This window comes from Empidonax traillii, unplaced genomic scaffold, assembly GCF_003031625.1.
Source record: "Empidonax traillii isolate 1590-97213 ecotype Southwest subspecies unplaced genomic scaffold, ASM303162v1 scaffold509:size578255, whole genome shotgun sequence".
Taxonomy (NCBI): Eukaryota; Metazoa; Chordata; class Aves; order Passeriformes; family Tyrannidae; genus Empidonax; species Empidonax traillii.
Window position 1 is genome coordinate 246,694 of NW_020955702.1, and position 14,678 is coordinate 261,371.

Sequence of the window (14,678 nt, forward strand, 5' to 3'; positions counted from 1 at the left end):
AATTTACCGTAGAAATGTTTGGGGGTTTTTTTTCAGAAATATGTTTAATTGGTTTCCTGCCTTGTTTCTGTTTTATCCAGAAAACAAGAAACCCTCTCTGTATTCTGGCTTTCTTCCTAGATTGATTTTTTTCTTTGTTTTTAGTATAGTTTTTTAGCTGGAAAGTAGGTCAGTCAAGATGATATTCTGCATACATGATATTACTGAGTGCATACACTCAGTACTTAACTGTTTGCAAATACACATATATGTGGAAATAGTCACTAACATTATGAATGCACAGACAAACATAGTGGATATAACCTCTTTGATTAATTACTTTTTAAGTGCATTTTTAAAGATTTATATTCAAAGGGATTTATATATATATATATATATATATATATATATATATATATATATATATATATTCCTAAGGCTGGAAACTTTTGGTTATATTAAAGCCACTTCTCTTTTAACCTCACTTTTTAACTGGTTTTGATAGTCTGCCTGACTCTTTGAATGAGAAAGCTGGTAAAACATGATAAGAGATTGTGGAGGAGGTGAAAGGAAAAGGAATTCTTGGGCATCTCAGAAAGCCAATAAGGGCTGCAGGGCAGAAAAGGGGACTGAAAATGACACCATGAAGTTCACAAGAGGATCACTAAGACATTTTCCCTGAAATCAAGAAAATGGAAGTCTTAAGAAACAGTTCAAAACTCCACTGTCATGAGTATGAAGAAAGAAATAAACAAAAGCAGATGCAAATAAGAAATATCACAACTGAGTTGTAAAGTAGTTGATTGCATTTTATCTGAAATTCTTTTTATTTCTTTGGACAGAAGCAGAGTTGATAAAGAAGTTTTACTATATACCTTCATAGGAGAACAAGTTAAAGCAAGTCTTTCAGTGAATCCATTTCATTTTAAAAGATAGTTTTTTCTTTTGCTTTTCTTTCTGTTGTGTAAACTCTGCAAATGAACACCTACAATAACTCTGATTATGAAGGGGTTTTCATCACTGATGGCAAATATTTGGGGTAATTTTGCATTAAAAGGCTTGGGAAGGATGAGAAAAAATGATTTCCTACACTAGTCAGCATTCTGATTCAGTGTCCTAAAAGCTTTCTAAGGTGGAGGTAACATCTTTTAAATTCTCCTTCCTACCTCCCATAATGTGATTTGCTTTCTAACACTTTGGTAAGAGCTCTTAGAAGAAAGTGGAGAAGAAATTTCCTTTCTTTTTTTCCATGGAATCTGACATCACACAAAATTCTCCAGATTGGAGAAATTTTTCTTTCTGCCTTGAGAGCAGCACAGAAAATTTTACATTTCAACTAGAAATTCTGCTAAAGTGGATGATGGGGCAATTTTAAGGGAGAAGAAAGAGAAAAGATAGTCTACTTTATTAGTTCGTTGGCCTTTTTTTGCCTTGTACTTACTAGGTAAGTACATTTAACATATTAGTAACTACTTAGCCCTTTGTTGCTATTTGGTATTGCACTCACTATTCTCAGTGACTAATACCTAAAAACTTGTAAGTAGCAGCTCCCAAAGCAGGCTCAACAAGGTAAGCAGACTAAATGAAATGACTTTCAACAGTTGTGTGAAGTCATTTGTTCTGCCACGAGAAGCAGTAAAGCTACTCAGTCTCTTATAACTACCCTTCTCTGCTGGTAACTCCCATCTTTCAGCTGTAACTGGCTGTTATCCTGGTGGCTGTCTCAGCAAAAACAGAAGAAAAGTTTAACTACCTTCAGAGTTTCCCAGCAGAAAAGTTGCTCCAACTGAAAAATTTTTGTTGGATCTGTAGCAGCTGGAAATTCCTTTGCTGCTTTTATTTTAAGACTTTTAATTTGACCTTTTGCTGTATAACATCAATTACTACTTATGTCCTTATTTTGACTTACCTGTACCCCGATGTATACATACATGTATCCTGCATGTGTGTATGAATATAGATTTAGAGATGCCATATCTTTATATAGTCTCTATATATGTATTAGAGTATCGATAGAGATAATACATTGAATTTCCATACTTGAAATATTATCCATGACCAGTATGTCCAGTACTTTCTCACATACATATTATTGTATGAAATGTAAAGGTGGAGTAAACTGTGGCTCAAAATACTGAAACTTTGCATTTGATAATACTTTCCATTTAAACTACAGATGGCTTTAAGAAAATTACAAATGCTAAAATTTTAAAATTTCATAATATTTAAAGAATTCCAGTCCTCTTTTTTGTTCCATTCCAGTCAGAATAGAAGGCATTTTCCGAACAAGTCTAGCTACTGTTTTCATACAGCTCAATACTTTTTGTTTCTTTTCTTTTTTCACTTTTTGATTTGTATTAGGCCTTTCAATAGATCTACTAGCATATTTTCAGGTAATAAAACTGAAAGGGATTAAGAAAAGGAAAATTATACTTTTTCATTGGCTAGGAAGGCTATCAAAAATACGTAATGTAGAAGAATGTTGAAATACTCAAATATTCTGAAAATGGTACTAGATGATGATTTGTTTGCAGTTTTAGCTGCAAAATAAATGATCAAATTTTTCTTTTTTTTTTTTTTTTTTAAATTGTAAGAAAATAACTGTCGATTGAATAGGTGGTTACTAATACTATGTCCAGATAGATAGTTACCAACTTTTTCAAGAAGTATTGTTAAAATTATGAATATCTACCTTAGTAGCCTTTAGTACTGCAGGAAGTAAGCTGAGGTCTGTAAAGTGAAGGTACAGAAAAATTCAGCTATTTCCATTCAGTTCATAAGCAGTAGAAGGAAGTTTACCCGTCCTGAAGGTTTGTTGCTTGCCAGATCAATGTAATTTTTCAGTTGGGATAATAAAGTAATGTAGATTTTTTGTAAGAATCAAGGTTTTTTCTCCATTTAGGCATGTTTAATAGTAGCATTGGAGTGTGCCTGAATGAACAAATACCAGCTCTTTATAGAAACCTTAAACCTGGTTACACCTGATTTCTCATGTGAAAGATGCTGTCACTTCATCCAGTTTCCTGATGAAGTACAGGAATAGGCTGTGTGACATTGAAGTGGGGCAGTTCTCATGTCTAGATAACATAGCATAACATTGTGATTTATTTCAGTAGACTTCCCATCTTGAAGAGATTGTGATGCTTTAAAGTCCTGGCCCTGGGTATTCCAACTCTACTTGGGTTTTCAGTGAATGAACAAATCAGCTGGACCCTGGCTTGTTATAGACCATATTCTCTGGAATTCTCTTACTCTCTCTCTTTTTTTTTTTTTTTTCCTTTTGATAATAGTGAAAAAAAAAAGTCTCAGTTTATTGAATAAAAAACTCAACAAAATTCCAAAAACAACAAACCACCCAAATCCATATGTCAGATTTTTCTAGAGACAGTAAAGAAATTAAATTTCTAAAGAAGATTTGAGGTCTATTCCTTACACCTTTTTAATTTTTTAATTACAAAAAGAAAAATTGATACCAGTAGTTTCCATCATGTTGTGTTGATGACATGATTTGATATGACCATAAATAATTGCAACTTTCTTCCTCAGGCTTCACATATTTCTACAAAGGAAAAGAGTACTGGAAATTCAACAATCAGATGCTCAGGGTGGAACCTGGCTATCCCAGATCCATCCTCAAGGATTTTATGGGTTGTGATGGACCAACAGATCGAGATAAAGACCGACACAGCCCTCAAGATGACGTTGACATCGTCATCAAACTGGACAACACAGCCAGCACTGTGAAAGCCATAGCCATCGTCATTCCCTGCATCCTGGCCTTGTGCCTCCTTGTCTTGGTTTACACTGTGTTCCAGTTCAAAAGGAAAGGAACACCCCGCCACATACTGTACTGCAAACGCTCTATGCAAGAGTGGGTGTGATGTAGGGTTTTGGTTTTTTTCTTTCCCTCCCAGGAGTTTGTGGTAACTTGAGATTCAACACAAGAGCTGTTATGCAGTTTCCTAGCTAGGAGCGGGCATCTGTCAGTCTGAAACAAAGCTGATCTTTAAAACCCAGGGGGTTGCCTGTCCTGCGCATGAGTGGCGATTTACTCAGCTGGGAAGCTTCCATGATACACAGTATCTGCTGTTTCTTCAGTCCTTTGTCTTTCTTTGTCATTCGATTCTAGGCCTTTCCTCTGCACATTCAATGCTATCAGGATTAACTAAAGAAAAGGAAAAAAAAAATCTCCAATGTTTCTACATTTTCCCCTTAAGGCCTCTTCCCCTTTGAAAAATTTTTTGCTGAAAGTAAATTTTTTTAGAGAAACACAACAGCCAACTAGAACTTTCAGGAAAGTGAGAAGACCCAAAACAGCTTTGTCTCCAAAGAGGATTGCTTTCTGTCTGCTACAGATAAAGTCCTATACTCCTACTTCCAGTTTTGTCATGTGGGAGACTCGGATGACACGCAGGACTTCAGACTGTTCGGACAGCCATTTTCCAACAAACAAGGGGCCAAAATATCTGCAATATAGTAACAGCCTTAATAATACATTCATTTTGTGTTTTTTACAGCTGCTCTGGGCTATGTCCTCAATGTTTTAAACTCATTTATATTCAATACTATATTCAAGCAGAATCTTTTTAGTGTTTTGTTTGATTTTTCATTGGTTTTCCTACATAATCTTTCCCAAGCTGTACCAAGCTGACTGCCCCAGGCCTTTCATAGGTCTGTCAGGAGCACTCATTCCAAAGCATGGTAAAAAGCAGTGTATCTCTGAAGTGGATTTCAATGAGCTAAAGCAACAGACAAGCTATTGATAAACTTGAGACTGGTATTATACTGGTGGTGTAACCCTTTGAGAACTACTGCATCCGTTTTCAGAGTCTGGTGGATGTTAATCTTGGTTGTCATTAAATTATAGAATTGTGTTTGGTTTAAAGGTTTAAATACAGATTTAAAAAGAAAATCAATTTTTCAAAACAGATTTCCTGTGACTGCGAGTGTTTTTAATTATTTGCATTATTGATAGAAAAGCCTTTGTAACATAAATAGAAAACAAACTATATTTACCAACTACTTTCTTTTTAAAGGAACCAAACCTATTTTAATAATTTCTACCACTTACCAAGAATTTTTCTGAACTGGAAACAATTTTATAGCTTAGCTTCTTATCTTAAGCATCTTGGATTTCTCTTTTGAAACTATGTTGCATGATAATTCGATTTACCTCTGCAGAGGTAGAGTTTCAAAGAAAAGCTAAGACGATGACTCTGATATTGCATGAGTATCCTCTGGTGTGTTACCCCTTTGCATGTTCATCATAGTTCTCAAAGGGTTAATCAAAATTCTGGCCTTCAGTCGAACAGGGTATCACTGACAGAGCCAAGGGACCACCAAAAAATTTTGTCATTCTGTGTAATTTGTGCTAACAGCAGTATTGTCATTTTCATGTGACCTGCAGAGCAGGTTTGTATCAATATTTTTTTCCTAGAGAAAAGTCAGCAACTGACAGACCTCTTTATTGATTTAGGAGCTGCTTCTTGCAGTGATAGGCTTTACAGTCACTGGGCTGTGAACTTATTAAAGATGGTCAGAATGATGCACCCCAAAAGTCAGACATTTGGTTTTTTATGAAAACCAGGATTTGAGGGGAGTAACTTTTGCAACAATGAACAGCTTGCCTTGAACTTGATTATTGACCTGTTGACTGTCATTACCAAGTTAAACATTGTCTTCTGTGAACAGCTTCACTGTCTGAATTTCCTTAAAGTGTACTGTCCTGTCTTTGACCTTTAACTTGCAAACTGGCACAAACTGAAGGGAATCTGGTGTTGCAAATGAACTGAGTTTTATTTCTTGAAAGGCCTGATAGACATGATCCAAATTTTGAGAAAAAAACATTGAAGTGTTTTAGTAGGAAAGAACTGTCATAGACTAAAATATTTATGATAGGTCTGTAGAAAGGTATTTTGCTATGTATACATGCACACTCTAAAAATGAACTACAGCAGAAGTTAATTTTTATTTAACTTGAATACAATTTTCAGTATAAAATTATTATTTCTACAAATAGCTAGTTGTTAATGAAAAGGTTATAGGAAAGTATTAAAATACTTGAAATGGCCAGTATGGGCTTTTACATAAAATGAGACTTTTATACTATGTTCAACCAATTTCTTACTGGTTTCTTAATCCACATAACTGGATCACTTTTTAGAGAGTGTAGGTATATATACATATATATTACAATTATTATTGTTTTGGTAATGGATAGCTTGACTGCCTTGAATTTATATTTATATTGAGCATAGCATGAAAAATAGTATGCCTTTTTTTCAATTACATGATTTTATATTGATTTGAGGACTTTCAAACGTATGTGGCATGCTGTAAAGCATTGCAAACTTATTTCTTAGAGCATAAACAGATATACATATGTATGGTTAACAAAAATGAAGATTAGAAAAAGATATAGTTTTACAGCAAATATGCAATGCAGATGGCATTTTGGAGATGTTTTGTAGAAGTACTGCATACTGTAGGTTAGAAGCGCACCAGTATCAACCCATAGCATTATTTAGTAAATCCAATTCAGTTGTTGCTGAAAATATAGATTTATTGACAGTTTATTAACACAGGATTTTTACTGCAGATCAGCTCATTAGGTGAATTTGAATTTTGATGCCTGTTTGTCATATATGTTAAGATGTGTGTGTCTGTATGCTTATAAAAGCACACAAACACACACATACACATTTTAGTCCATGGAGAATTTTTTATTGTCAAAATACTACAGCTTATGTTCTGCTACAGACAGAACAAAAAGATTGATGTTGCTGTTCCAGTTTTTTTCCCTTGGATAGCTGGAGGAAAATGCTAACAGCACCATTTATTCTGTATTTGTTTTTCCTCTACAATAGGAGAACTTATTTAATATTATTTTTAAGTCAGAACTGCATCTCATCTGGGTTTTTTTTTATTCACTTGAAAATGTCACTTCAATTTTGAAATATCTTTCATGGCAGCTTTAACTTTTTGTGCAACTGTTTCCCTGACAGTAATGAAGTGGTGAGCATGTTGACTGTTGTTCTTTGATAAGGTAACAAAAATATTTGTATTTGGATAATTTAATTATGCAGGAAGGTAAGTGTGATAATTCTAGTGCTTGGTATATGGTACATCATAGATACATGAATACATGATAAGTTGACTGTTTAATCTATTTTCTTTTACTTAAAAGTGCATATATGCTATATACAGAGAGAGGGAGAAAAATAGTATTATATTGGCATGTTTATGTCATGCAGAGCAAGATTGTGTCAACCTTTCTGTTACATACTCATATTTTCAGTAGGTTGTAATGCAGTCATAAAGGTTTGCTTTAAGTAAAAGATGTAAGAGCTATTGTGTTCACTGTAATTTCCAAATATCTACTGACTAGTTTCAAATTATAGAAGTTCCAAGTAAATTAGTGATGTTGCCTGATCTAGTTTTGAACTCAAATGAGTAGAAGTTCTAAGACAATTTTTTTTATTATTTTTTGAATAGTTGTTTCTCTACCAGGGCCTATAACTATCAGAATTAAGAAAAAGTAAATTTAAAATATTTTCAGTTCTGCAATCTGGGTTCCTGCTCATGTGCCGTAACTTTTTTAATAAATATTTCCATATTGCTATTGTCATGATCTGTACTGGGGAACAATACAAAAGTGAATATGTGCTGTGTTAATCAGCTACAGTCTATCAAGCTGACTTCACAAGGTTGTGTATCTTCAGAGTACTATGGTCTGTATGATGCAGGAGGCCAGAGTAGATGATGGCAGTGCTTCCTTTGACCTTTCAATGTATAAACCTATGAAAAGTTTGTTGACTGTAGACAAAAATTAATTTTTATCAAAAAATACATTTTAAAAAATATGTAACTGTATGTTTACTGGATAGGCTGGGATGGAGAGACTCAAATGGCTCCAAAGGAGCCCTTTCAAGTCTCCTGAATAAATGTAATACACATTTTATATATTCCTATGAACTTTTGATTTTTTTTTCTGCTTTCAAAGTGGGACAAAGGGAGGGAATAATTAAAGATTTTTAAAGGCTAATTTTATGAATGGACATAACAGAAGCTAATAGATGCAAACATAAGGGGCAGACTTACTCTTTTTCTTAGAAAGTCTACTTCACCTCCCCAACTGCTTGATAAAGACTCCTGTGCTGTTAGCACTGTGGGTTAAAAACAGAGTATAAGGCTTAAATTTTGATTTTTCAACTTTTTGGGGGGTCTAACTTCAAAATCTAAATATCAGCTAAATGTAGCTTTTGGTACCAAATTATATAGAATCTAATTCTTGTTTGTTGGTTAGCAAAAAATTGCATAGACTAGAAAGTCGGTCCGCCTATTAGCAATGGCAGCATTACATTCCTATTCTAATTTTTTTGTTTTCTTTTGCATTTGAACCTTCATTAGGACAAACCTTAAAAAAGACGCATAGCAAAATGAACAGTGAATATTCCAGGCACTGGATTTTTAAGAAAGTAGAAATGCAAGCTACCATACCATTAGCAGCCTAAATTGGAGGGAGCACAAGATGATTGGGTGAAGGAGCAAGGATATATGACTGCAGAGGCTTGCTCTGTCCTGGCTTCCATATCTTCTCACAACATGGCCTAAGTTTTATCACCTAATTAGCAGAGGTGAAGGAAACCGTGCACCATGGCAGTAGGAGACGTGAAGCAGCCATTACAGAGCAATACCTCCCTGTTGCCTTTTGTTGTTGTCAAGACTGTCTCTGGACATGTCTGTTTCCAGAAGTGTAAATAGATGACTGCAGCGCTATGAGCCATAAGGGAACTCATTATTGTCAGTGGAGGAAACAACTGTCACTGGCCACTTACGCGTTCAGCTACGCTGTAAATCAAATAATATTGTGTGGGAGCTGAGGAACAGATAACCTGTTATTGAATACAATGGTATAGCTGTGACTGATACACCAGCACTGTAATGTCAGGCATATGTCCTTAGCTCACACTACACAGACTGCAGACAAACAGAGTGGTTCTCATAAGACCATTTCAACATATGTCAGTTACAAAATCAGGTGTACAATTAAGGTCTGATATATGCATGTAATTCAATGAATTGTCTGCCACTAGTCTCATGAAAAATATGTAATGTGTGAGTCAAATCTGCCTGTCTCATTCTTGTAACTTGCCATCTGTGATGTCAGAGGCTGATATAGAAAGATATTGTCATTAATGCCATCATGTCATGCTGAAAATGTCTGGTAAGCATCAAAAGCATACCATCGCTTGTTGTAACTGGTTCCATTTGATGCCTTATCTAAGGTAGTTTCTAATGCTAGGCAGCATACATTTTCTATGATATGGCATTATTTGATGTATGAATATACGCAACTAGGAATGCCCAATAATAATCAGAAGATCATATTTTGAAGGATCATCAGTATGTGATCACAGGAAGCATCTGTTCCTAAAATCAAAATGTATTTCAAAGAAGCATCTATACAGCATTAAACACATGCATCATAAACAGGTCTTGTTTCACAGTATACATAAACTTGAGCATATCATCTACAAATTATAGACAATTTATTAACATTTACCATTGTACCTGCCCATTATGTCTTTGAAAGAGGACATTCTGTGAGTGGCATACATAAAGTATGTTTTCTTTGTGGAGATAGCCTTAAGTATTGCTGTGGTCTGCCAACAGTGTAGATGAAATAAATTTTAGAGGCAGAGAAGACATAAATGAAGAAATGCTGATGTAAGCTAGCATGCTAAAGACAATTTTCTATACTTGGATGTCCATGCAGCGTAGTGCTGCTTGCTGTCACAGTAAAACTACATAAACAATAATCATTACACATGCTGCATTTATGATGGCACAAAGCTTTCCAGTCACACAGCTTAATTTCCTCTCCTTCTGTAGAATGACATCGTCCACAGATTATAATTATAGCCACCACATAAACCAAAGATTTCTGTTTAGTTAATAGTAACTCCTACCCTATGAAATTAAATCAAGTCCTTTTTAGAAGTACAATTTTAATCTCCTTGAAGAGCTCTCAGCATATCTTAATTCATAGCCTTTCATGCCCCCTTTTTTTTCTTGTTCTTGCAGTAAAGTATATACTGAATATTCTTTCCATCTTGCTACCTGGCACTAACATGTGGAATAATCACATTCATTCTGTGCCATGCATGTGTTCCTGGACAACTCATTTACCCATCTGTCATTCTGGGCACTGGCTTTCTGGGAACTGGGATTAGTAACAGAAGACTGAGACAATAACTTCCTAAAGTACCTGGTTAGTCCTCAACAATAAGACAATGGAGTTTGAAGAGTTTTTAGGGAAGTATTTTATTACTTACACAGTGGCAACAGGACAGTGTAATTGCCAATCAGTGCATTCTCATATGGATTCACCATTTGCAGAGCAGTGTGTCAAGTCAGAAAAAAGTGTGTGTAATCCATATTTTTATGGATCAGGATATGTTGGCATGTACCACCCAGTCCACATACATGTTCACGGCTTTCATGGCTTTGCATAAAGCCAATGAGCCTGCTTAGTGTCAGCAGGCAATCAGTGCTAACTTGTTAATAAGGCATAAGACAAATTTGGGTCCCTTACTAGCATTTTGCAACCTTGAAGAAGAGAAATTACATAGTGTAAAGTGACTTTGTCAGTGTTCAAAATTAGTTTATATGATATATAGCTCAAAAAGTAGTGGTTTATGACTGATATATTGCAGCCCTATATTTAGGCATACAATGATTCTAAAGAGAGATGTACTTACTGTGGTTGCTATACTTGGCTATTGCCACAAAATTGTCAGTGCTCACATAGCAATCATCTTCATATCTTATGGGAGCAGTCTATTGAAGTCAACTCTGAGCAGTTTGTCTGCTTGGATATAAGTAGAATTATATAACTTAGGAAATGGTGAATGTGATGATGTGTTTCCAGAAGATACCATCGTCAACCCACAGTGCTGTTTTAAATGATCATGACAATCACAGTTCATACCTGCAAGGCATAGCTGCAACTTGTATGGTTGTGTTTTACATCATATGATAAAATGCTGTGAACTCTGGTCATGCATGCCCAGGTAGATGAAAAGTATTAAAAAAACATTCAGGATAACCATTGTCAATACTCACATAGCTTACAGAAATAAATGGGATTGTTATACCCAAGAAAATTTAACACTGAATAGAAATCCAGAATTGAAGGAATGTGTGATGATGCAAATAATTCCCACCTCTTACTCTATGTAATGCATTAGGTAAAGCATTGTCAACCAGGCATACACCTAACATCTGCCTTTACTGTGTTTCCAAAACCATGTAGATATCTCTTATCAATTCTTGCACAGTCCTGTCTTACTGCATCTGATTGAAAATCATTTTACAGGATAGATCAAGGCTTATGATCATTTTTCATCATCCAGGACACAGATCATCATCTGCTATCAATATATATTCCTTTGAAAGTGGTAGTCCTTGGATCACAGTGATGACAAATACAGTTTTAAATTAACACCCTATTGAAATCTTTCTCAGAGGAAACTTAAATTAGTTATGAGCTTTCTTTCCACTACTTCTAGGACCCACAGGAAAGCCAACTAGGTCCTTTGGTCAAAGACTGCAGACAGACACAGGAAAGCAGCATAAGAACATTTTCATTTTTGGTTCCCAGAAGAATACAAGAAAAGGAACGAAAACATTTTGGTTTATAATTGCAAGTACAACATCAGTTTGTCAGGAAGGGAAGGAGACAAAGACTACTAACACCACAAAAATTTCATGTAATCAACAATAAAAGAGATTTTATCAGGGAGCTGGTGATATCTTTGACTGGTCTCCAACAAAAAAGATACCTGTTAGTCTATAAAAAGTCCACTGAGTTCTATATTTGGTGTTATAATCCAAGAAAGCAGTCAGTCTGCAGCTCAGTATAGTTGCTCTAAAGCTGACTGCAAGTGTAGTACATTATTTATCTGATGCAATCAAAATCTTTGGAGATAGATTTAGCCAAATTAATATCAACTTGAACCTCTGTACAAAAACTGGTCACAGTGAAATATTCTAACATTTGTTCTCAGAAATTAGATCCAAAAAAGTTATCTATGATTTAAAGAACTCCACTGGATGAAATACTGAAGGATGTAGAAGCCTTTAACCTCTATTAGTCTGTATTATAGCCATGTATCTTTACTTCCATGATATCTTGGTCCTGAAGTGTTTGATACAACAGAAATACTTTTATGTCCATTGGATGGATCATCTATATTTCTATATGTAAATTGATAAATACAATTCTGATGCCAGCCATTGCATACTATTTGCATACATGGTTTATGACATCTGTGAAAAGTGAGCAATCTAGAAAGCTACATTTCAACAGTTTGTGTTATTTCCAGTGGTTCTACTTCTCATTTAATCTCACTTAGTCTCCTTCTCCTTTACATTCTGATGTTTATAATTTGTGTCATGGATATTCAGACAAGAATTTTATGGCTGGATTCCTTTCTCTACCACAAGGCAGTTCATACTCATTTATCAACTACCATTACATTCCTGCTGTAGAATAATATGCCCTGTTGCGTGGCAGAACGTTTTCCTATTATGCATTGTTTTCTGATTGGTCCTGATTTTTAGGTATCATAAATAACATTTATGAAGAGGTCCCTTTGTCATCTGCTATTGCAGTTTGGATTCATTGCTCAGTTCAGTCATAGCTTGCAGACAAAGCTTCAGGTGTTTGACTTATGAGGTTTACTCTATGTGGTAGGTGTTCCTACATGATCAGAAGCTGTTTGAGGGAGGCAATGGCTGCTTCTTGTGAGTCCCATGGTTAGCATTGTTAGCAGTTAAAGCATGTGTAGCTAGTTTTGTCATTCTGTAGTCATCCAGGGTTTGATGTGGTTATATACAAGAAGGGTACACTATTTTCCAACCTTCATACACATCTTTATTTCTCTTTCTGAATAACGTGCACCTTGCTTTCTCTCCAATTGCTGTGTTCTTGTATTTATCAGAACCTTATTTCTTCCTTAGTTCTGCTTGTTGGGTGTTATTTTAGCAGTTGATTCCATTTTCCTTCTTGTTGACTTTCCTTCATCTCAGTAATTCCAACAGAAATTGTTCTGTTCCAATATGTTAGCTAGAAGCTGCTTCAATTGTGGCTCTACCCACACAGTAATTTACTTATTTGTCCTCCACTTCTGAGAAATAGGAAATCAACCTTTCATGCAGAGACAAGGGTGTTCATGCAGTTGATAGGATATTTCTGAAAATGGTTTTATGCATAACATGACCATAAAACTCACACATTGTTAAACAACAACTCTTCAAGCTCTACTTCTTCAGCCACCCAACAGTTGTTCATTTAATTTGCAAAGCCTGACAAATAAGAATATGGATGTGATGATTTCTCTGTGTGAAACAAATTTTGTTCCCTTTTCTCTGCATACCCCCATCTTCATTTCATGCCCATGTTCTGCTCATTAGGATGTGTGTTAGTGTCAAAATAACTGGAGCATTTATTTACTTTCTGCAACTAAATTTCATTTTACTATTGTTATTTTATTTTATTGGCTCACACATCATTCTATACAGTAACCTTTTTATAACTGACATATGTTATTCTTTCAGGTAGCTTCTACTGACAAACACAAAGTTTGTTTGTGTGCAATTGCAAGGCTGACTAAATGGTGCTAAAGTGTATTATGACTGTCAGATATAATCAGGCAAAAATTTGTGGTGCTTAGACTGATTTTTTCATTGATTTTATTGATCAATGCATTGAACAGTGTTTTATTATACACAAGTTGTCTCTTATTAGTAAATCAAGACCTCATAGTGCATTGTTAAACTAAATGGGTTAATTAATCTATGTAACAGCTCACCAAGCTAATCTCTTTAACTCCTTATACTGTTGTGTCATTAAAGGTCAAGGGGTCATGATAATAATCTCATTGCTGTAGACCATTAACATGACTGAACATTTTCAACAAAGTACTTATGTTTACAATGCTATAACCCTTTGACTGCTGCGGCAACCTTTAACCACAGAACGTCACATGCTAGGATCATCATTATGATTCTTGCCATGGCAATCAAAGAGTTAAGGGCTGTGCAGTGATTTGTTTTATATTTATTAATTTATATTTATTTTTTGTTTTCTTTTGAGAAGGGGGGGATTGGGGTGGGGCAGTTCTTGTCTGCTGTAAGTGTCTTAACCAAGGGAAGGGTTAAAATGGCTTTTTATACTATTGCATCTTATGTACTTACCATCGTTTCATTGTGTTGTAACTAAAAAAAAAAAATCTGTCAATAAATAAGAGAACAGAAAAAAATTTTCATAAAGGCATTGTGGTTTAATTGATACACATTTCTGTGAGATTTACAGCTGCTGTTCTTTAGGTACTGTGTAGCATAAAGCCAAATTTAGCCTCAGAAGAGGAAAGCCTGGCGTATAATAACAGATAATGAAAATGTGTAGAGATATTATGGATATATCTGCATATGAGCCTGGGGAAAGAAACATTTGTTGATTTTTCCAATCAAAATACAGTAGGAAAAATTTTTTTTATGGAAAAAAAGTGGAGTAAGTGACAGTGGACCTAATTCTATAATGTCTGAAGAACCACTCATCAGATATTGCTGTCACAGACACTTCAAAAATGATGAACAGGTGGCTGAATTCCCTCCTTTGTCGCATGTAACAA

General features: G+C 35.0%; 1 protein-coding gene across 1 annotated transcript in view; it reads left to right on the plus strand.

Moving 5' to 3' along the window:
* MMP16 (matrix metallopeptidase 16) overlaps nucleotides 1-7,600 on the plus strand; it is a 173,951-nt gene extending 166,351 nt beyond the window's left edge. Inside the window, exon 10 of the mRNA XM_027896672.1 lies at nucleotides 3,526-7,600. Within this exon, the coding sequence (XP_027752473.1) occupies nucleotides 3,526-3,860 (335 nt within the window). The 3' untranslated portion in view covers nucleotides 3,861-7,600. The remainder of the gene's footprint in view (nucleotides 1-3,525) is intronic.
* The last annotated feature ends 7,078 nt before the right edge of the window (nucleotides 7,601-14,678 follow it).